At 36.0% G+C, this 23,925-nt stretch overlaps 1 protein-coding gene across 1 annotated transcript in view; it reads left to right on the top strand.

The window, feature by feature from the left end:
* CFAP70 (cilia and flagella associated protein 70) overlaps nucleotides 1-23,925 on the top strand; it is a 175,136-nt gene that overhangs the window by 70,744 nt on the left and 80,467 nt on the right. Inside the window, exons 8-12 of the mRNA XM_057505972.1 lie at nucleotides 4,206-4,312; nucleotides 6,711-6,838; nucleotides 18,944-19,114; nucleotides 19,297-19,374; nucleotides 20,960-21,051. Of these exons, the coding sequence (XP_057361955.1) occupies nucleotides 4,206-4,312; nucleotides 6,711-6,838; nucleotides 18,944-19,114; nucleotides 19,297-19,374; nucleotides 20,960-21,051 (576 nt within the window). The remainder of the gene's footprint in view (nucleotides 1-4,205; nucleotides 4,313-6,710; nucleotides 6,839-18,943; nucleotides 19,115-19,296; nucleotides 19,375-20,959; nucleotides 21,052-23,925) is intronic.

Genomic DNA, 23,925 nt, shown 5'->3' with positions numbered 1-23,925 from the left:
AACACTTTTAAACTTATAGAAAAACTAAGCATATATTTCCTATATGATTCTGGTCCCCCACTTGATTACGGTGTACGCTATATTGTATGGATTTAGTTTGTTGATATTTTGTTAAGGACATATTATTGCTATTATTATTTTGAACAATCAGTATCTACTTGATCAATTAAAAGAAAAAATTTTTAATTAATTTTGTTCTCTGATTCTCTCCCTTTCTTTATGAAGATCTGAATTTCTGACCATTATCATTTTCTTTTTCTCTGAAGAGAAAGAGAAGCCTTTCTTGCAAGGCAGGTCTACTGGCTACAGTTCCCTCCACTTTTGTTTGACTGAAAAAGTCGTTGTTTCTCCTTTCTTTTGAAATGTTGGGGGAAGCATTGTGTATTTTCTGTAAGGTAAAATTGAGCCAAAATGACCAGGTGAGGAGACAACAAAGGAGCCATAAGTTTAATAGGGCGCAATCCTGGGTGATGTTCGCCGGTCTGGTTAGTCACAGGCCAGAGAAGTCATGCCCAGCAGGGCAGGCACTGAGGTTATAGAGAAGTTAGGGGGAGGGAGAGCATAGGTCTACAGTGGCGTGAGAATTGGCTAGCCTAAGGCACGTGTCATTGGCCTTTACAGTAGACAAAGGACTAGAAAGTTACTACTCCTTTTCCAGGTTGGGAGGGGGCAGCAGCTGGGGATTTTGGCACGTCATCAGGCCGGAATCTGTTGGTCTCTTTCCCTTACTAGGCCGGGGTTGGGGGCTTTGCTGCTCCTTTTCCTTATTTGGTGAGGGCTGAGCTCATCCAAGGTGCTCACCCCTCCCTCCGGTGCCTCCAGCCTTACATTTTTCTCAGTTTTTGTCCCTGTCACAACAAAGAGCTGAAGGGCAGAGACACAGCAGTGAAGCAGAGTAAAAGTTTTATTTTGAGTTACTTAGAGAGAAAGTGCGGACAACCTCAGAGAGAGGAGAGCACTGAAAGGTTGGGGGTTCCCACTTTTAGCATTTTTTCAGGAATGTGACAAAGGGCTACGGGTGTGGACTTGTTAAGTGGTCTCAAGTATCTTTGATGAGACATTAAGTTTCTTATCAGTCTTCTAGGTAATTCTGCAAAATTAGCTTAACACAAGAAATTTACTGCTTTCGTCCTCTCCCAGAATAGCAGCTTCCTCATTTGGGAGCATATCAAGACTGTCTGCCCTTCCTCCAAGGTGGGCAGAGTTATTTGTTTGCTAAAGAGTATATTAAGAGTCTTACTTCTTAACTTCCTGGGTTTTTTAAAAATGCAATTTTGGCTTCAAGGTGAGATCTCCCTGCCTTTATTATACTGTTTATAGCTAGGCCTTTTAGCAGGCTAAAGTAAATCTTCCAATGGCACAATGAAGGCATGGGTGGTGCTCAGATACTTCTTTATCTGGGGAATATTCAAACATTCAAGGTGAAGCTACTCCTGACCTTTTGAGCTTTAACTGATTAACTCATTAACTCTGAGTCTTTTCTGGCTTTCTAGTTTTAACTGGCTAACCGAGTTCTTTCTAGGGGGCTTTGCTGACCTTATTCTCTGTCCACCCTGCTCATATCTATTTTCCTGCCTAACAGAAGGATTTTCACTGTATACAGAATTCTGGTTGGTAGATTGTTTCTTTTAAAACTTTGTATATTTCACTCCATTCTCTTCTTAAATGGTTTCTGAAGAGAAGTCCAATGAATTCTTATCTTTATTCCTCTGTAAGTAAGGTTTTTTTCAAGATTTTCTTTTTTCCTTTGGTTTTTGTGCAGTTTGAATATGATACACCTAGGCGGAGATTCTTTGGTATTTATTATGCTTGGTGTTCTCTGAGCTTCCTGGATCTGTAGTTTGGTGTTGATGCCAGGGTTCTTGTTTGCAGAGTTGAAGAATGAACTTAGCAAACACCCAAGATAGGAGAGCCAGGGCAGAGGCTTTTATTTAGAAATAAAGTGAGAGGAAAGAACTCCTGGCTCATGCCAGGTGGGGACAGGAGAGCCCGGGGTGTTGCGTTGTCTAGGGGATTTATAGGCAGTTGAGGACTTTTGGGAACTGAGGGCTTAGGGTGTGGACTTGTACCACCCAGGTGGGCTGGGTTATTGTCTGTTTGCTAGGGCTGTTTACAGTGAAGTCACAGGTTATGCTGAGACACCCTTGTGGAACACTCATATGTTCCAAGCCAAGTTGCTCCTGGCCTTTTGACCTTTAACTAATCTCACTGAAGGTGTCTATATTCCTTGTCTAGTATCTTTACCCTAGAGAATTAGTGTGACCTTGACTTTGCATGATGTTGAACACAGAATTTTGATAGGGACTTTACATTGTTACATTGCTTTGACTGTAAATATCTTGCCTTACTTTTTCCAGAGGCCCCCACCCTACTCTGTCTAAGCCCATGGTCCCTGTCTCAGTGTCTGTCATTAATTTGGTAAAATTCTCAGGCATTATGACTTTACATATTTCTTGTTCATCTTTCTCTCATTGTTTTCCTTCTGATATTCCTGTTAGACCTTTCATATTTGTCCCACAGTTCTTGGGTATTCTTTTATAATTTTTTTTCTCCTTACCATTTCCATTTGGGGAGTTTTTATTGACATTTCTTCAAACTCACTGATTGTTTCCTGAGCCAAGTCCAGTCTGCTGATAAGCCCATCAAATGAATTCTTCATTTTTGTTACAGTGTTTTTGATTTCTAGCATATTCTTTTGATTCTTTCTTAGGGTTTCCATCTCTCTGTTTACATTACCCATCTGTTCTTGGATGTTGTCTACTTTTTCCATAGAGCTCTTAACATATTAATCACAGTTATTTTTAAGTTCCTATCTTTTAATTCCATAATCTGTGTCATGTCAGAGTCTAGCTCTTATAATACCTTTGTTTCTTCAGAATATATTTTCTTCTTGCCTTTTAGCATTTCTTGTAATTTTTTATTGAAAGCTAGACACTGTATACTAGGTAATAAGAAATGAAGTAACTAGATTTCTTGGTGTGAGGTTTCATATTCATCTGGCTAGGAGCTGGTTTTATGCTTCAGTTTCCTTTTTTTTTCAGCTCCTTCCCTGTTGTCTTTAGGTTTGCCTAAGAATTCTTCCTTAAACAGGGTCTGTGTTTTGCAGCCTTTAAGTTATAATCCATTGTTAATATACTGAAACCCTGTTGATGGGGAGGGGAAGTGTCCTATATCCTGTGATTAAATCTCAGTATTTTAATGAGTTTGAGTCCCTGTGCTGTGACCTTCCAAAGTGTTTAATAGCCTTTTTTACTTCTTCTCTTTATGTGAGACAGGAAGGCTAGATAGGGCTGGAGTTGACTAACTGCCCTTCCCCTGAGCCAAATAAGGCTCTAGTAAAGTAGTTTCCCTTCAAGAGTAGGTCTTTTGTTCTATGGAGAACACCCAGGGCAATATTCAGGATGGTTACTTGTCCCTTCCCCCTGCCTAAGGGGATTTTTCTCATCTGAATCTGGTGGGGCTCCCTGATTTAAAACCCAAGAAAGTGTAGGGACCCTTTAAAATTGGACCCTCAAGGATTTTTAGCTCTCTGGCTGGTCCACAGTCAGCCTCCAACAATTGGTCAAAATTACCATTAAAGTGTTTGTACCAGTTACTGGCTCTAGTGGCTTCTGCTGTCTCTAAGCAGATCTCAGCTGTGATTCTCTGTACTTGACTGTGCCTCAAAATTTCAGGTGGTGATTTGCCCTATGAACTTAGTCCTTTAGGAGTATCTAAGAAAAGTCATTGATTTCAGTTTGACCAGTTTTTTCTTGTTGTATGGATAGTAGTGACAAACTCCTAAAGATCTTACATATCCAAGCTGACCTGAAAGTCCTACTGTGGTTAATTTTATAGTAGACATAATTATATTTCACTGTTTGTATACTGTTCTGATTATTTATTTAGAATAAGTTGCTAGAAGTGGAATTTCTGGTTCAAAGGTGATGAAATTTGCTTTTGATTCATATTGCCAAATTGGTCTAAAAAATGTACAGTTTGCCTCTGTAAGCTGTACATTTGGCAGTAGATTTGGGATGGTTTAAAAATCCCACTACCTAATAAAAAATTTTTAATCTGTGTATTCCATTACCTTTTTTTAAATTTTTTTAATTTTAATTTTAATTTTGGTTCCATTGCCTTTTAAAAGAGAGAATGCTTCTAACCTAAAGTATTCTAGCCCCATTTTTGCATGTAATGCTAATGGGCTGATTCTTGATTTGCAGCTTTCAGAAGCGAATTGCTGATTGCCGATTTTGGCCTGTGGAGATCACAAGAATTCCTCTGATGGCTGCACCGAAAGGAAAAGCTGCCAAATTTGATAAGGAAATTTGTTCACTTAAAAACATTTGTAAAGGAAATGCTGAGTTAAAACCAACCTGTTATTTTGTACCTAATGCTGATACTAAAGGAAAATGTGAACTGATGTGGCTGCTCCCTAGGGGGAGCAATTTAACCCGATTCGCTGTATAGTTTTCTGGTTTTAGGACTGAAAGTCTCATGTCACAGGAAACTGACTTGTCTTTGGCAAATCAGGATGACTATTCACCCTTTTCCCCTATTGTCCATTAAAAACTATTTAGGCTTTATTCCTAGGCATCTTATTTCTCTTTAGCCATTCATTACAATTCTACCATAGGTAAAACCATACAAAATAGTCATTTTATATGTCAGAAGTAGTTAAATATTGCAATATGGTTCAACCTAATACATCTTTCTGAATTTCTTTTAGACTTATCCACTTAAAATGTTTTATCCTGCTAATTAGAGTAATAGGATTCATAGGTGTACTACTGTTCTGAAAAGATAGAGCTTTGATGAGCCTAGAATACGTTCTCTGTTGTGTTACTTGTGCATGTGTGGTCTTTTTTGTTTGTTCATAAACTCTCTGAGGTAGGGATCCTGTTAAAGACTACCATGTATCCTCCATAGAGCCTACCATGGTATATAACAGTTACTTAACAAGTATCTAAATTATTTTATTGATTTTTAAAATAGGTTTTGTTTTGCATAATAAAAATACTACTACCATGTTACCACATCTTCCTTTGTAATATATAATAAGCATTGGCTAACTTTCCTTAGATTTCTGAACAATATAACGTTATCACATGAACATAAGACTTTTAATATATTTTCAAATTATTATTATAATAGATGAAATCAAAGAGTACTCTGTTTTTTCATGTTTTCTTTTTTTAATTAAAGTATCATTTATACACAATCCTATGAAGGTTTCACATGAACAACATTGTGGTTTCAACATTCACACATATTATCAAATCCTCACCACCCCCATTGCAGTCACCACTGTCTCCCAGCATAGTAAGATGCTATAGAGTTGTTACTTGTCTTCTCCATGATATACTGCCTTCCCAGTGACCTGCCTATATTCTGATTTCTAATTATAGTGTCCTTTAATCCCCTTCTCCCTCCCTCCCTTCCCATCCACCCTTCTCAGCCCCTTCCCTTTGGTTATCCCTAGTCCCTTTTTGGAGTCTGTGAGTCTGCTGCTGTTTGGTCCCTTCAGTTTTGCTCAGTTGTTATACTCCACAAATGAGTGAAATCATTTGGTACTTGTCTTTCTCCGCCTGGCTTATTTCACTGAGCATAATATCCTCTAGTTCCATCCATGTTGTTGCAAATGGTAGGATTCATTTTCTTCTTATGGCTGAATAATATTCCTTTATGTATATGTACCACATTTTCTTTATCCATCGATCTATTGATGGACACTTAGGTTGCTTCTATGTCTTGACTATTGTAAGTAGTGCTGCAATAAACATAAGGGTGCATATGCTGCTTTGAATCAGGGATCTTCTTTTCTTTGGGTAAATTCCTGGGAGTGGAATTCCTGGGTCAAATGGTTTTTCTATTTTTAATTTTTTGAGGAACCAAAGAGAATACTTTTAACCTTGTGGGAATTAAATGTGTTTTCTTTGACTAAATTGACCTTTGCCTTATAAAAGTTTTCTATGGCAAACCATATAGTTATTAAAAAGACAATCAGATGTATTTATTGACAGGTTCTTTATCTTTGTAGTTAGAGTTTAGTTGAGGTTAAGCTTGGCAAATATATGATGGTGAACTTTTATCCTTCTTCACATATGGCAGATATTACAGCACTTTTTCCTTCTGAACACAGTTAAGGACACAAAATCTTTCTGAACACAGTACTCTAAACCACCTTCACCACTTGATTAGAATTTAGGCATAAGTTAAAGCCTGTCTGTTGTCACTGGTCTGGATCATTTGTAAGGCCCCTTTCATTCATATTAATCTCTGAACTGCAGCTAAAAGCCACAGCTTCTGCTCTCTTTTAAGGTTTTGTTGTTGTTGTTTAACAAAGCTTCACTTTTTCCTAAGAAGCAACATAGTGAAATTAAATTTTTTGGTTGAAAAAAAAAATACACACACACACACACACACACACATATATATACATACAATACACATATACAAATAATCAATTAATTTGAGTATGTGTTGATCCACTTACTGCCTTTACTATTTTCAATAACACTGTTTATATGCATCATCTCAGTGATCATGGTATTGTTAAACTCATTTTGAAGATTAAAAAATGGAGACCCAAAATATCTATGTAACTGGCCCCAAGTCAACTAACTAGCTATAGCTAGTTCCAAAAGCCAGGTCTTTGAACTGTTGTGTCAGCCCCATACTTTATGCTAGCATTAACAGTGCTCTGGTTTTATTCCTTTAGGCTGAAGATGAAAGTCAGCTTTCATTTCATGGTGTGGCTTATGTTAATATGGTCCCATTGCTGTATCCAGGTGTGAGGAGAATTCGGGGAGCTTTCCATGTTTATCCTTACCTAGACAGTACAGTCTATGAAAAGGTAAGAAAGATTGTATAGAAGGTACCATCCTAATTTATCCTTTACATATATGTTTACTTATATCTTTAGCATACACATCTTTGTAACTGATACTTGGAACCAGTTGATATACTGGAATGTTAAATACAGAGCCTTTCAGTCATTCTGCCACTGGACCTTACAAACTTTAGGATAATGAAAAAATCAAAAACTGGAAACAGGTAACCTTAATCTCCATCAATAGGTGAACAGAAAGACAAATTGAAAGGTATATCTAGATAATGGAATGCTACTCAGCAATAAAAAGGAATGAACTATTGATAAATGCAGTATGGATGAATCTCAAATGCATTATGCTAATGAAAGAAACAAGACAAAAGAGAGTAAATACTATATGATTTCACTTAAATACAATTCTAGGAACATAATCTGTAGTGACAGTAAACATATCAGTGGTTGTTTGGGAACAGGAATACGGGAGGGGAGGCATTACAGAAGAATGAGAGGAAAGTATTAGGGATGATGGAAATGTTATCTTGATTGTGTTGATGGTTTCACATGTATAATGTCAGAATTAATCACATTGTATACTTCAAATATGTAGTTATTATATTTCAAGTTTACCTCAGTAAAGTTGGATAAAAAATCTTAAGGACAATAAAAGTAATCTATTATGTTAAATATGTAAAAATTTAAATCCATGTGCTGATTAGTGAGCTATAATATGGTTTGTTCAGTTTTTAGGTATTAAAATGTTAAAATCATCTATCATCTATCTTTCTATCTGTCTATTTATACATATATAGAAATAATATAATATATATTCAAACCAAAAATCAATTATGTCATTTCTTAAGAGGAAGTGAGGCTTTGGAAAATACAACAACAATAATAACAAAAGCATATTGCTATTTCTCATTATTAGGAGAGCTATTTTTCAATAATAGAATCATGAAAGACCCATCTGTTTGCAAACCAACTAAGCAGTAAACCCTTTCTATATATAAGTATCATTTGAATCATGCACTTATAAGGATTTATCTTAAGGAACTAATTTAATAGGATTAACAATGCCATTTTCATGAAAACTTTTTGGGATCCATAATAGCAAACACTAAAGATTAACTATTTAGTTATACAGAACATCTCAGTAAATTATTATAAATAAAAATGATGAAATATATATCACTTAAAAAAGATAATCATCAATGTTTTGTAGATAGTTAAATGGAAGAAAGGAATGCAAAAATGTTATATGTAACATAGATCAAAGTCCAAATGAATTTTTAAAAATAAATTAAACGTGAAGATTATACAAATAGGAGTGACTGTTAATTAAAGATGTGAGTTAAAGGAAGACTTTCTTGGCATGAAAGCAGTGGAAGATATAAAATATTTAGATTACCAAAAAATGAATGCTTCTATATGTAGAAGAAGTCACCATAAATAAAATGATAACATAGCTGAAAAACTGGGGAAGATATTTGAATACATATCAGAAAGATGGCTGCTATTCCGAAAATATAAAGTACTATCAAATAAGTAAGAAAAACACATCAATTTTTTCTTTTAGTAGGCAAAGTACATGAAAAAGCAGTTAACAAAACAAGAAGTACTAATGACCAATAACTATAGAAAGAAACATTTGGTCTTATTTATATAATCAAATAAATGCAAATTAAAATAACAATGAAATATTTTACCTGTAAAATTAGACAATTCTTTAAAATATTGTAATGTCTATTGTTGGCAAGGTGTGATAAAATAACTCATTCTCTGCTGGTAGAAGAGCAAATTAGTGACAACTGTCTACAAAAAGAAATTTTTAGTATGTAGTATGAAGTTTAAAACACATCCTTTCCCGTGGTACTCCTACTTTTAGGAATCTACTTTAAGGGAATAAATAGAATATATCCAAACTTTACTGCATGAAGATATTCTTGGTGAATCTGAAGGAGAAAACACTACAGGCATACCTTGCTTTATTGTGCTTTACTTTATTGCACTTTGCAAATATTACCTTTTTTCACAAACTGAGGTCTGTGGCAGCCCTGTGTTGAGCAAGTCAATTACCAGCACTATTTTTTCAACAGCATTCCACTTCATGTCTGTGTGTCACATTTGGGTAATTATCACAATATTTCACACTTTTCATTATTATTATATTTGTTATGGTGATCTATGAACAGTGATTACAAGTCATCGAAAGCTCAGATGATGGTCTACTTTTTAGCAATCACATATTTTTAAATTAAGGTATATACTTTTTTAAAGACCTAATGCTTTTGCACACTTAATAGACTATAGTATCATGTAAACATAACTTTTAGATGCACTAGGAAACCAAAAACTTCATTTTGCTCACTTTATCATGATATTCACTTTATTGAGGTGGTCTGGAACCAGACTCACGATTATCTAAAAGGCATGCCAGTATATCATAATTGAAAGGGTATGGTCTTTGATGTCAGATTGCCTCTAGTTTGAATTCTGAAACTGCCATTTACCAACTGGGTAACTGAGCAAGTGACCAAATTTCTTTCAACTTTAGTTTATTCATAAGTCAAATGGAGACAATGCCTGTCCTAGAATTGTTTTACATATTAAATGAGATAAAATATGTAAAGCACTAGGGATATAGTTGGCACACAGACATTTTTACCTGTTGCTTTTATTATACCTCTATGATCAAAGAATATTGTGCATACATTTAAAATTATATTTATGAAAAATTTAAAAACATGAGAAGATGCATGTGATAGTCTGTTAAATGAAAAGTCAGGATATAAAACTAAGTCAATATGATCAGAATATTTAAAAACTATATAATCATAATTTTAAGCATATGTAGAAAATATTGGAGAGGAAATATTTCACATGTCTGAGTGGGTAGGTTATCAAATCTTCTCTCCCCAAAAGCAATGATAAAACTGGACAAATTGACAAAAAGCCATTGCAGCTCTCTGAAAATAGACCAAAGACAACCACACACTGAGAAGTATTAATGCATGAAAACTATGGGGTTTGAGGCATTCTTCCCTTCGGTTACTCCTAAATCTGCCCTTCTCCACTCCACTACTTTAGCTTCATTAACATATTGATTCCTAGAGCAGGTAGACTGTGAGGCTCATCAACGTTGCTGCCACAAGAGAGTGCTCATATTATTTGAAGCAACAGGTGAAGGACCCATGCACAGCGATGTCTTTGGTTGAATTGGAGATCCTGGTAGAGAGCAACCAACGTAATTGTAATGAGAGCCCCAAGAGAGGAAAGAGAGAAAGGGACAGAAAAGATATATAAAGTAACAATGAAAACATCCTATGCTGGATGAAAACATTAATCTACATATGTAAGAATTTCAGAGAATTCCAGGTAAGATAAGCATACAGAGATCTACAAAATACGTATGATAGTGAACTATTGAAAGACAGAGAAAATAGTTAATTCAACAAGAGAAAAACAACTCCTCACTTATCAGGGAACACCAATATGGTTAGTAGCTGATTTTTTGTCTGAAACAATGGAATCCAGATTGTAGTGGGATAACATTCAAAGTGCCGAATGCAAAAACTACCTACCAGAATTGAAGGCAAAATAGATATTTGTCCAGGTAAATATTAAAAGAATTGTTGCTAGCAAACCTGTCTTTCAAGAAATACTAAAGGAGCCCTTGAACTTGAAAAGGATATAACACTAATTGCTAACTTGAATTCACAAGAAGAAATGCAAATTAAGATGAGATTTTAAAACAGTATTTTATTTCATTTTCACTCTTACTTGAAAGATACAGTTGTATAAAGCACTAATTATATTATTGGATTATATATAACATATGTGAACTCAGTTTACGTGATAATATTGGCATTAAATATTAAGGATGATAGAATGGAGCTATACTGCAATCAAATATATACATTTTACCAGAATTAAGGTAGTATCAATGTGAAATAGATTGTGATTAGTTAGGATTGTTTATATAGTTCATATTATAACCCCTAAAGTGACCACTAAGAAACTTGTGTTTGTGTGTGTACAAATACATATGTTGTGTGTATATGTGTGTGTGTGTGTGTATATATATATATATATATATATATATCCCCAAAGGAATTAAATGATGCATCAAGTATTTAACATAGAAGAGGGCATTTAACAGGCAGAGAAAGACAAATAACATAATTTCACTTATTTGTAGAATACAAAAACAAAAGAAAATTAAATGAGCAAAAGAGCAATAGACTCAGAGACACTGAGAAATGACTGGTGGTTGCCATGGGAGAGGGATTGGAGTGGGTGTGTGGGAGAAAGAAGGTCGCAAAAATTCTTGATCGTAATATAGGTGCTCTTGGAGATATTACTACAGCATGGAGAATATAGCCAATGATTCTGCAAAATCTTTCTATGTTGACAGATAGTAACTGTACTATTGGGGGTAAGGATTTAATAATATGGGTAACTTTTGAACCACTGTGTTGTATACTTGCAATGAAAAGAGATTGCACTTCAACTATACTTCAGTAAAAAGGACATTTGAAGGAAGAACAGAAGAACATAAAAGAATATGTATAGAGGAGGAGTGAAGATGGAGGCATGAGTAGGGCAGCAGAAATCTCCTCCCAAAACCATATATATTTTTGAAAATACAACAAATACAACTAATCCTAAAAGAGAGACCAGAAGATACAGTACAACAGCCAGGCTACATCTACATCTGCAAGAACTCAGCACCTCACAAAGGGGGTCAGATACAAGCTGCGGCCTGGTGGGACCTGAGCATACCTCCCACCCCAGCTCCCCGGTGGGAGGAGAGGAGTCACAGCAGGGAGGGAGTGGGAGCCCAGAACTGCTAAATACACAGCCCTAGTCAACCACACTGGGAGCACAGACACACAGTGCGTGGGGTGCTGGATATCAGGGAAATGGAACAGTGAAAGCTGCAAGTGGGTCCCCGCAGCCAGTGCCCCTGGGACAAAAGAAAAGCAAGTACTTTTTGAAAGTCTCAAAGGGACAGGGGCCTCACAGCTGGGTGGCAGTGTCCCAGCACACTCAGCCTAGCAGCTGGGAATCCCGGGGAACTCTGGGTTCCCTAACACCCTGGGTGGCAGTGCAGCTCTGAAGCTCTGCACGGTGACAGCTTCCCAACCATTCCCCCTCCAGTGTGGCCCCGCCATAGCAGGGAAGTAACCACGCCCACAGCAACCACCCAGAGCCTCCTCCACAGCCACCCGGGCCAGACTCAGGGGCCCCGCTGGCACACAGCTGCCCAGCACAGAGGAAGCCGGAACAAGGCACGAAAGGTCGCTGTTTTTGTAGGAGAGCACACCCGGCGTGCCTGGCACTCCCTGAAGGGATCTGGGCTGCCTCAATGGTTGCCCTGCCCATGGCAGCTTAGGAAATAAAACCAGAAGATGCTCCCTGTGTGCAGGTAACTGGCAGAGGCAGTGAGGAGGACGACCACCTCTATCACCATGAAAAGGCAGAAGAATTTGATCCAGTCAAGAATGACCCAGATCTTCCTGAAAAATAATTCAAAATAAAGGTCATAACTATGCTGATGGACCTTCAGAGAAATATGCAAGAGCTAAACGATAAAGTTAGGAGGGAGAATACAGAAATAAAACAATCTCTGGAAGGACTTAAGAGCAGACTGGATGAGGTGCAAGAGGCCGTTAATGGAATAGAAATCAGAGAACAGGAACACAGAGAAGCTGAGGCAGAGAGAGATAAAGGGATCTCCAGGAATGAAAGAATAATAAGAGAATTGTGTGACCAATCCAAATGGAACAATATTTGCATTATAGGGGTACCAGAAGAAGAAGAAGAGAGAAAAAGGAATAGAAAGTGTCTTTGAAGAAATAATTGCTGAAAACTTCCCCAAACTAGGGGAGGAAATAGTCTCTCAGATGATGGAAGCCCACAGAGCTCCCAACACAAGGGACCCAAGGAGGACAACACCAAGACACATAATAATTAAAATGGCAAAGATCAAAGACAAGGACAGAGTATTAAAGGCAGTGAGAGAGAGAGAGATAAAAGGTCACCTAAAAAGGAAAACCCATCAGGCTATCATCAGACTTCTCAACAGAAATCTTACAGGCCAGAAGAGAATGGCATGATATATTTAATGCAATGAAACACAAGGGCCTAGAACCAAGAATACTGTATCAGCACAATTATCATTTAAATATGAAGGAGGGATTAAAAAATTCCCAGACAAACAAAAGTTGAGGGAATTTGGCTCCCACAAAACACCTCTACAGGATGTTTTAAAGGGACTGCTCTAGATGGAGGCACTCCTAAGGCTAAATACATGTCACCAGAGAAAATAAAATCACAGCAAAGAAAGCAGACCAAACAAATACTAACTAAAGGCAAAAAATTAAAATCAACTACTCACAAAAGCAGTCAAAGGAAACAGAAAAGAGTACAGAATAAAACACCTAACATATAAAGAATGGAGGAGGAGGAATAAGAAGGGAGAGAAATAAAGAATCATCAGACTGTGTTTATAACAGCTTAATAAGTGAGTTAAATTAGACAGTTAGATAGTAAAGAAGCTACCCTTGAACCTTTTGTAACCACGAATCTAAAGCTTGCAATGGCAATAAGTACATATCTTTCAATAATCACCCTAAATGTAAATGAACTGAATGCACCAATCAAAAGACACAGAGTACTAGAATGGATAAAAAAGCAAGACCCATATATATTGCTGCTTACAAGAGACTCACCTCAAATCCAAAGACATACACAGACTAAAAGTCAAGAGATGGAAAAAGATATTTCATGCAAACAATAGGTAGAAAAAAGCAGGTGTTGCAGTACTAGTATCAGACAAAATAGACTTCAAAAGAAATGAAGTAACAAGAGATAAAGAAGGACATTACATAATTATAAAGGGTTCAGTCCAACAAGGGGATATAACCATTATAAATATATATGCACACAATACAGAAGCACCAACATATGTGAAACAAATACTAACAGAATTAAAGGAGGAAATAGAATGCAATGCATTCGTTCTAGGAGACTTCAACACACCACTCACTCCAAAGGACAGATCCACCAGACAGAAAATAAGCAAGGACACGGAGGCACTGAAGAACACACTAGAAGAGATGGACCTAACATACATCTACAGAACTCTACACCCAAAAGCAGCAGGATACACATTCTTCTCAAGTGCACATCGAACATTCTCCAGAATAGACCACGTACTAGGCCACAAAAACTGCCTCAGTAAATTCAAAAAGATTGAAATCCTACCAACCAACTTCTCAGACCACAAAGGTATAAAACTAGAAATAAATTGTTCAAAGAAAACAAAAAGGCTCACAAACACATGGAGGCTTAACAACATGCTCCTAAATAATCAGTGGATCAATGACCAAATTAAAATAGAGATCAAGCAATATATGGAGACAAATGACAACAACAACACAAAGCCCCAACTTCTGTGGGACGCAGCAAAAGCAATTCTAAGAGGAAAGTAAATAGCAATCCAGGTATATTTAAAGAAGGAAGAACAATCCCAAATGAATAGTCTAAAGTTACATTTATTGAAATTGGAAAGAGAAGAACAAATGAGGCTTAAAGTCAGCAGAAGGAGGGACATAATAAAGATCAGAGAAGAAAAAAATAAAATTGAGAAGAATAAAACAATAGAAAAAAATCAATGAAACCAAGAGCTGGTTCTCTGAGAAAATAAACAAAATAGGTAAGCCACTAGACAGACTTCTTAAGAGAAAAAGAGAATCTACACACATAAACAGAATCAGGAATGAGAAAGGAAAAATCACCACAGACACCACAGAAATACAAAGAATTATGAGAGAATACTACAAAAAACTATATGCTAACAAGCTGGAAAACCTAGAAGAAATGGACAACTCCCTAGAAAAATACAACCTTACAAGACTGACAAAGGAAGAAACAGAAAATCTAAACAGACCAATTACCAGCAACGAAATTGAAGTGGTAATCAAAAAACTACCCAAGAGCAAAACCCCCGGGCCAGATGAATTTATCGCAGAATTTTATCAGACATACAGAGAAGACATAATACCCATTCTCCTTAAAGTTTTCCAAAAAATAGAAGAGGAGGGAATACTCCCAAACTCATTCTATGAAGCCATCATCACCCTAATACCAAAACCAGGCAAAGACCCCACCAAAAGTCAAATTACAGACCAATATCCCTGATGAACATAGATGAAAAAATGCTCAACAAAATATTAGCAATCCAAATGCAAAGATACATCAAGAGGATCATGCACCATGACCAAGTGGGATTCATCTCAGGGATGCAAAGGTGGTACAACATTCGAAAATCCATCAACATCACCCACCACATAAACAAAAAGTACAAAAACCACAAAATCATCTCCACAGAAAGCATTCAACAAAATTCAACATCGATTCATGATAAAAACTCTCAACAAAATGGGTATAGAGGGCATGTACCTCAACATAATAAAGGCCATATATGACAAACCCACAGCCAAAATCACACTTAACAGTGAGAAGCTGAAAGCTTTTCCTCTGAGACTGGGAACAAGACAGGGATGCCCACTCTCCCCCCTGTTATTCAACATAGTACTGGAGGTCCTAGCCATGGCAATCAGACAAAACAAAGAAATACAAGGAATCCAGATCAGTAAAGAAGAAGTCAAACTGTCACTATTTGCAGATGACATGATATTGTAAATAAAAAACCCTAAAGACTCCACTCAAAAACTACTAGAACTAATATTAGAATTCAGCAAAGTTGCAGGATACAAAATTAATACACAGAAATCTGTTGCTTTCCTATACATTAATGATGAACTAGCAGAAACAGAAATCAGGAAAGCAATTCCATTCACAATTGCATGAAAAAGAATAAAATACCTAGGAATAAACCTAACCAAGGAAGTGAAAGACCTATACCCTGAAAAACTACAAGACACTTCCTAAGAGAAATTCAAGAGTACACTAACAAATGGAATCTAACCCCATTCTCTTGGCTAGGAAGAATTAATATTGTCAAAATGGCCATCCTGCCCAAAGCAATCTACAGATTCAGTGTAATACCTATCAAAATAACAACAGCATTCTTCAACGAGCTGTAACAAATAGTTCAAAAATTCATATGGAACCACCATAGACCCCGAATAGCCAAAGGAATCCTGAGAAGGAAGAATAAAGTGGGGGGGGGGGCGCGGGATCTCGCTCCCCAACTTCAAGCTCTACTACAAAGCCACAGTAATCAAGACAATTTGGTACTGGCACAAGAACAGACCCACAGACCAGGGGAATGGAATAGAGACTACAGACATTAATCCAAACATATACGGTCAATTAATATATGATAAAGGAGCCATGGATATACAATGGGGAAATGACAGCCTCTTCAACAGCTGGTGTTGGCAAAACTGGATAGCTACATGTAAGAGAATGAAACTGGATCATTGTCTAACCCCATACACAAAAGCAAATTCAAAATGGATCAAAGACCTGAATGTAAGTCATGAAACCATAAAACTCTTAGAAAAAAACATAGGCAAAAATCTCTTGGACATAAACATGAGCGACTTCTTCATGAACATATTTCCCCAGGCAAGGGTAACAAAAGCAAAAATGAACAAGTGGGACTATATCAAGCTGAAAAGCTTCTGTACAGCAAAGGACACCATCAAGAGAACCAAAAGGCATCATACAGTATGGAGAATATATTCATAAATGACAGATCCAAAAAAGGGTTGATTTCCAAAATATATAAAGAGCTTACATACCTCAGCAAACAAAAAGCAAATAATCCTATTAAAAAGTGGGCAGAGGTGCTGAACAGACAGTTCTCCAAAAAATAAATTCAGATGGCCAACAGACACATCGAAAGATGCTCCACATCGCTAGTCATCAGAGAAATGCAAATTAAAACCACAATGAGATATCACCTCACACCAGTAAGGATCTCCACCATTCAAAAGACAAACAACAACAAATGTTGGCGAGGATGTGGAGAAAGGGGAACCCTCCTACACTGCTGGTGGGAATGTAAGTTAGTTCAACCATTGTGGAAAGCAGTATGGAGGTTCCTCAAAAAGCTCAAAATAGAAATTCCATTTGACCCAGGAATTCCACTCTTAGGAATTTACCCTAAGAATGCAGCAGCCCAGTTTGAAAAAGACAGATGCACCCCTATTACAGCACTATTCACAATAGCAAAGAAATGGAAGCAACCTAAGTGTCCATCAGTAGATGAATGGATAAAGAAGATGTGGTACATATACACAATGGATTATTTTTCAGCCATAAGAAGAAAACTAATTCTACCATTTGCAACAACATGGATGGAGCTAGAGGGTATTATGCTCAGTGAAATAAGCCAGGTGGAGAAAGACAAGTACCAAATGATTTCACTCATATGTGGAGTATAAGAACAAAGAAAAAACTGAAGGAACAAAAGAACAGCAGAAACACAGAACCGAAGAATTGACCAACAGTTACCAAAGGGAAAGGGACTGGGGAGGATTGGTGGAAAGGGAGGGATAAAGGGGGGGAAGAAAGGGGACATTACGATTAGCACGTATAATGTGTGTGTGGGGGCACGGGGAGGGCTGTGCAACACAGAGAAGACAAGTAGTGATTCTACAGCATCTTTCTACGCTGATGGACACCGACTCTAAAGGGGTTTGTCGGGGGGACATGGTGATGGGGGAGTATAGTAAACATAATGTTCATCATATAATTGTAGATTAATGATACCAAAATAATAAATAAGTAAGTAAATAAATAAGTAAACAAACAGATTTGAAAGAAGAAATAGCTAATTTGGTAACATTTAAAAATTTCAATATTCCACTTTCAATAATTGGTAGAAATACTACATAGAAAATCTGCTAGACAAATTTATCATGCAATCCAGTAAGTCATTCCTAAGAACCTACCAAAGAGAACTGAAAACCTGTGTTTACACAAAGGCTTATATGTGAATAGTTATAGCAGCATTATTCGTAATAGCCAAAACCTCACAACAATCCAAACTGGTTAATTGATCAAGTGTGGTCTGCATATACAAGGGAATACTATTCAGCAATGAAAAAGAAATGTACAGATAATTTAGTATGTCAAAGTCATTGAATTTTGGGTATACTTTAAAGAGGTGGATTATACAGAATGTGAATTATATTGCAATAAAATTCTTTAAAAAAGGAATAAACTACTCTAACATGTATCAACCTCAGTAACATGCTAAGTGAAAGAGGGTAGACACAAATGACTACATATTGTAACATTACCACTTATATGAAATATTCTCATTTTTCAGAGATGTTAAAATTGGAAAAAGTTTGTATCTTAGAATCTTTGAAATCTAGTAGTTATGGTGGAGGTGCTAGGATTGTGAGTGCTGTTTAGTTTTTATTTTTTCTTTAGTATTGTTGCACTGTCTTTTGAGCAGCTTTATTAATGTGTAACTGACATATAAAAACTGCATACGTTTGAAGTATACAACTAAAAGCTTTCGAAATAGATGCATATATACCTGAAAGTTTTCTCAAAGTTTTCTGATCTCCTGTTATTCTTCTCTCCCACCTCTGTTCACTACACCCTTCTTTCTTTTGTGGAGGGTATCTAGTTTCTTTCACCCAGCATAAATTATATTTTATTTCATCCATTTTGTTTAATTACAAGATTATAATTTATCTACAATTTGAATTTTCCCTTACAGAGTTTTTACTTTGAACTTTAAACTTGCCTTATTTTTCCAGTTACAATTGGTAAGCCAGCAGTTGTTAAATAATATTTCTTACACAGAAATAAATTCTATCACTTAAAGTTAATTTGAAATTATGTGTCAAAGATTAAAAGCTTTCTGGTAACAGGAGTTATGAGACTCCAAAAGCAAACCAGGTTGAAAGGTCTCCTCTTAATAATTTAAATAATAGGATAGGCAACTTTCTTTGATGGTTTCACCTGCTCAACAGGTATGGCAATGCAATTAAGTTTTTCACTTCCCCTATCTCTCTCTGCTTCTATAATGTTGAAATTATCTAGAAAATTAAGTGATGTTAAAAAATAATGTAGGTTTCTTTTGAGTTTGTCTCATTTGCCTGAGATTCATTGCTTTTGTTTGTTTCTTTTCAGACCAAGTGTTCATTTAGCTTGTTCCGGGATAGTGTCCATCATTTGATTCAGAATAACAAAATAGGAGGAATTAATTCTTCCATATCCAAACCAGTTATTTCTAAGAACCTGAAAGAAGATAAAACAGTCAAAGAAAAGGATATAGATGGAAGGCCTAGGCCTGGGGATGCGGTAGGTTGTTGAGAAGGGTGATTTTGCTGTTTTTGTTACATTCCAGAGGCATGCACTGATTTTGGGTTTGGTGAATTGCATCAGTTCAGTTTGTATTTTGAAGCAACATATTTATCATTGTTCCTGCCATTGTGAAGACCATGTAAGAATTCAGTTTTTGAGGTTTTTTCATTTTCTTTCAGCAAGCACCTAGTATAAAATCTCAGAGCTCAGATACTCCTTTGGAAGCTGAACCCTCTATATGCCACAATCCAGGACAGGTAACTATGCATAAAGAATTGGAATATTAAGTTTAAACTCATCAGTCCTTTAGTGAGCAAGATAGTATGATATAGTGGAAAATGCTTAGGAACATGCTCATTATCTGAGGTACTATCCCATATTTGCCATGACTAGTATATTATGACATTGGGTAAATTTCTTTGTCTTGTTGAGACTCTACAATGCTGGGGTACCAGATTAACTTTAAGGTCCTTTATAGCATTAAAAATTTATGTCTTTTATTAATTCTACTATATTAAACATTCTGAGGGATGCAAAGATGCATTATCTGTAGCATTCATTTATCTCCTTTCAGGACACTTTACAGTCTGGTGGGCAAACAGGCCGATACATAACTCTTCATAATACAAACTTTTGAGCTGTAAAAGAAGTTGAAATAAAAGTGCTGTGTAAGCTCAGAGGAGACAGATTAATGCCGTCTAGTCTAGCATGCGGTCTATTGCATCCTAGTCTATGCTAGGATGAGACTAACAGTCTCAGAAAGCTTCATGGAAGAGGTGGCATCCAGGCTTAGTAGTGAATGATGAAGATGCCACATGAAGATGGAGAGACATTACAGGGCAGGGAACAGCTTGAGTCAAGGTACAAAGAAGGTGGCAAAATTCAGCGTATTTGAATTAATTCAATGTATGGTATAGAGACACGGAAAAAAGGAGAGGTTCTAGAAGGAAGTGAGAAAGAAGAGACACTGAGTCAGGTTGTAGAAAGTCTGGACTTAAGTTTGTAGATGATAAGAGATTATTAAGCCTCATCTTGGAGACTAGTATCAAAGGTTTTTCTGTCATGTAGAAATAAGACCTTGTGTGTTTCAGAGCATAACTCTTGTGAGGACATGAAAAAGAAAGAATGAAGTTTGGGTGAGCACTTCAGATGTCAGTTTATATGTTTTTCTTATAGTACAAATGAGTGTTGATGACAGTTTGGTTTAGGGAAGGGTTTGTAGTGAAGAATGTCAGAAACCTGCACAGGCATGGTGTGGAGCTGGGAAACTTTGGGGGTATTAAAGAATAAGATTTAGATAATTCATGTTTCAAGCCACACTTTCTGGAAGGATGACAAAATCACTAAGAGAAGAGTCAAAAGAGAGGTTGATATAGGAGAAATGATAAGTTCAAGTCGGGACGTGTTGTATTTAGAATTCTGGCAAAAATCTGGGTACAATGTCCATCAGGTGGCAGCTGATAAATGGTGGTGAGGAGGCTGTGAGTGTGAATGTCAAAAGATTATCTTTCTGCAGGACTCACGAAAGATTTGGTGGAAGAAAAAATGGCATTTGTTTAAAATAGTTCCAAGAAAAGAATTGAGCAAGTTAAACTGGGCTTCAGCTGGGGTAGAAGTTACTAAGAATAAAACTGAAAACCATTTTCTGCAAGACATAACTACTGTTGCTATTTGTCTTTTCAGTTATTTTTGTGTGTAAAACTATTTTAACAGTTGAGATCACACTATATATATATATAGTTGTATATGTAATTTTCTCATTTTAAGTATTATGTTGCTAAAATTTTTTAATAAATATCTGTTTTTCTGGAGTGAATAAATTAGAGAAAAATGTCTTTATAGCAATATGTAGAAGCAGGGACATACATTGTGTTGGAGATTCAACTGAACAAAGCCTTGGTTCCAAAGCGAATGCCAGAGGAGCTAGCCAAAAGGTATGTGTTAATCGTTCTCATACTTGTTTTGCAAAAACAATTTGGGTATAAATAAAAGGAAGTTAGTTTGTTCCCATAAATTGTAATTTCCCCTGGGCTAAACAGCAGTTGTCTAGTTTTTCCCCCAGATGAAGTTTCTTTTGTTACTGTTTCTTTCTTTCTTTTTTTAAATTAGAATATAGTCAATATGCAATATTATATTGGTGTCAGATGTACAACATATTATTTGATAATTATACACATTCCAAAATGCTCACAAGTGTAGTTACCCTCTGCAACCATACCAAGATATTACAATATTATTTTGATTATATTTTCTATGCTGTACTTCCATTTCTATGGCTAATTTATTTTATAATTTGAAGTTCATACCTCTTTATCCCCTTAACCTATATCAACCATCTCCCAAGCCCTCCCCCAGTGGTAATCAATAGTCTGTTGTCAATATTTATGGGTCCATTTCCTTTTTGTTTGTTTGTTTTGTTTTTTAGATTCCACATATAAGTGAAATCATATAGTATTTGTCTTTGTCTGACTTATTTCACTAGCATGATACCTACTAGGTCCATCCATGTTGTTGCAAATGGCAAGATTTCCTTATTTTTTATAGCTGAGTAATACTCCAATGTGTATATGTACCACATCTTCTTTATCCATTTATTTATAAATGAGGAGTGCATATAGCTTTTCAAATCAATGATTTTGTTTTCTTTAGGCAAATTCGAAGTCAAATTGCTGGGTCATATGGTATTTTTAGTTTTAGTTTTTTGAGCAACCTCAATATTGCTCTCTACAGTGGCTGGTCCAATTTACATTCTCACCAACAGTATAGGAGGGCTCCCTTTTCGCCACATCTGTTTTCTTATTTCAATACCAGTATATGCCCATTATAAACATTTTTTTGAGAAAATCAAGATCAGCAAGAGAGTACATGAAAGCACCCAGGTTTCTGCTTGCCCAGTGATAACCACTTTTAACAGCTTGGTATTTATCCTTCTGGAATTATTGTAAAGCCTCTATATTACTCCTATACCTACACACACACACACACACACACACACACACACACACACACACACACACACACACACAATGTGTTGCAATTAAAAGTGAGTTTTATATTGTGCCATAGTGCTGTGATTATGTTTCTGGGAAATTGTCCATTTCATCTAGGTTATCCAGTTTATTGATGTACAGTTGTTCATGGTATTCTCTTGTTATCCTTTTTTAACTCTATAAAATAAGGAATAATGTCCTTACCTTCATTTCTGATTTTAGTTATTTGAGTCTTTGGTTCTTTTTCTTAGTGGTTAACTTGGGGATTATAATTAACATCTTAAACCTATAATAACCTAGTTTGAATAATACCAATTTAGCTTCAGTACTACTCACTCTCCTCCTATATAACTCTATCCCTCCCTCTTTATATTATTAATGTCACAAATTATATTTTTATACATTGTGTGCCTATTAGCAAGTATTTATAATTATTATTTTACACATTACCTTCTAAAAAAGGTATAGAGGATTATAAACCAAAAATATTATAATACCAGCTTTCATATTTACCTTTACCAGTGTTTTTATTCATTTACCTTCAAGTTACTGACTAATGTCCTTTTTTTTCAGCCTGTACGTCTCCCTTTAGCATTTTTTAAATAGAGTAAGTCTTACTAACTCTCTTAGCTTTTGTTTATCTGGGATTGTTTTAATTTCTCTTTAATTTTTAAATGGTATTTTGCTAGATGTAGAATTCTTGGTTGGCAGTTTTTTCTTTCAGAACTTTAAATATGTCATCCCAATGCATCATGGCCTCCATGGTTTCTGAGGAGAAATAATGTTAATCTTACATGTCAAGTCTCTCCTGTTGCTGCTTTTGACATTTTCTCTTTGTCTTTGTCTTCTGACAGTTTGACTGTAATGTGTTTTGCTGTAGATCTCTAAGTTTTTCCTGCTTGGAGCTTGTTAATGTTTTTAGATATGTTGATTCGTGTATTTCATCAAATTTAGAGAGTTTGGGGACATTATTTCATCAAAATTCTTTTTGCCCCTTTTCCTCTCTTCTCTTTCCAGGATTCCTATAACATATATGTTGGTCATACAAATTGTGTTTATTGATGGTGTCCCACAGAGTTTAGACTCTGTTCATTTTTTTTTCCCTCTCTTTTCCTCAGACCGGATAATTTTAATTGTCGTATTGTTAAGTTCTCTGGTTCTTTCTTCTGCCTGATCAGATCTGTTGAATCCTCTAGTAAATTTTTCATTTTACTATTGTACCTTTCAACTCCAGACTTTCTATTTGGTTTCTTTTTATAATTTCTTGTATTTTACTGATATTCTAACTTTGCTTATACATATTTTTCCTGGTTTCTCCTAATCGTTTGTTTTTCAGTTTCCTTTAGCTCTTTGAGCATGTTTAAATTATTTCATTTAACATCTTTTTGTAGCTAGTCCAGTGTCTGGGCTTCTTCAGGGATAGTTTATGCCAATTTATTTCTTTTCCTTTGAAAGAACCATATTTTTATATGTATACATTTTTTTGTCATTTTGTTGTTGAAAACTGGACATTTGGAGATTATTGTGGGAACTTTGGAAGTCAGGTTTTCCTCCTTCACTAGGGTTTGCTGTTGTTCTTGGTTGTTGAATTGTAGCTTGTGTTCAGCCATATTTTCACAGAGTCCCTTGAATGCCAAGATCTTAATATAAACAAATGAACAAAAACCTCTTTTTTGTCTTTGTGATGACTCAATGCTGGGGCATTCTTTTAATATTTAACTATGCTATTTATAATTCTGCCTTAGCTTTCACTTCCAGCATGTACTGAGACTATAGATCAATCAGTGGTGAAAGTTTAGGGTCTTCTCAGGTTTTTCT

Source organism: Manis pentadactyla, chromosome 8 (assembly GCF_030020395.1).
Source record: "Manis pentadactyla isolate mManPen7 chromosome 8, mManPen7.hap1, whole genome shotgun sequence".
NCBI classification, from domain to species: domain Eukaryota; kingdom Metazoa; phylum Chordata; class Mammalia; order Pholidota; family Manidae; genus Manis; species Manis pentadactyla.
This window is presented reverse-complemented; position numbering and strand designations above follow the sequence as displayed.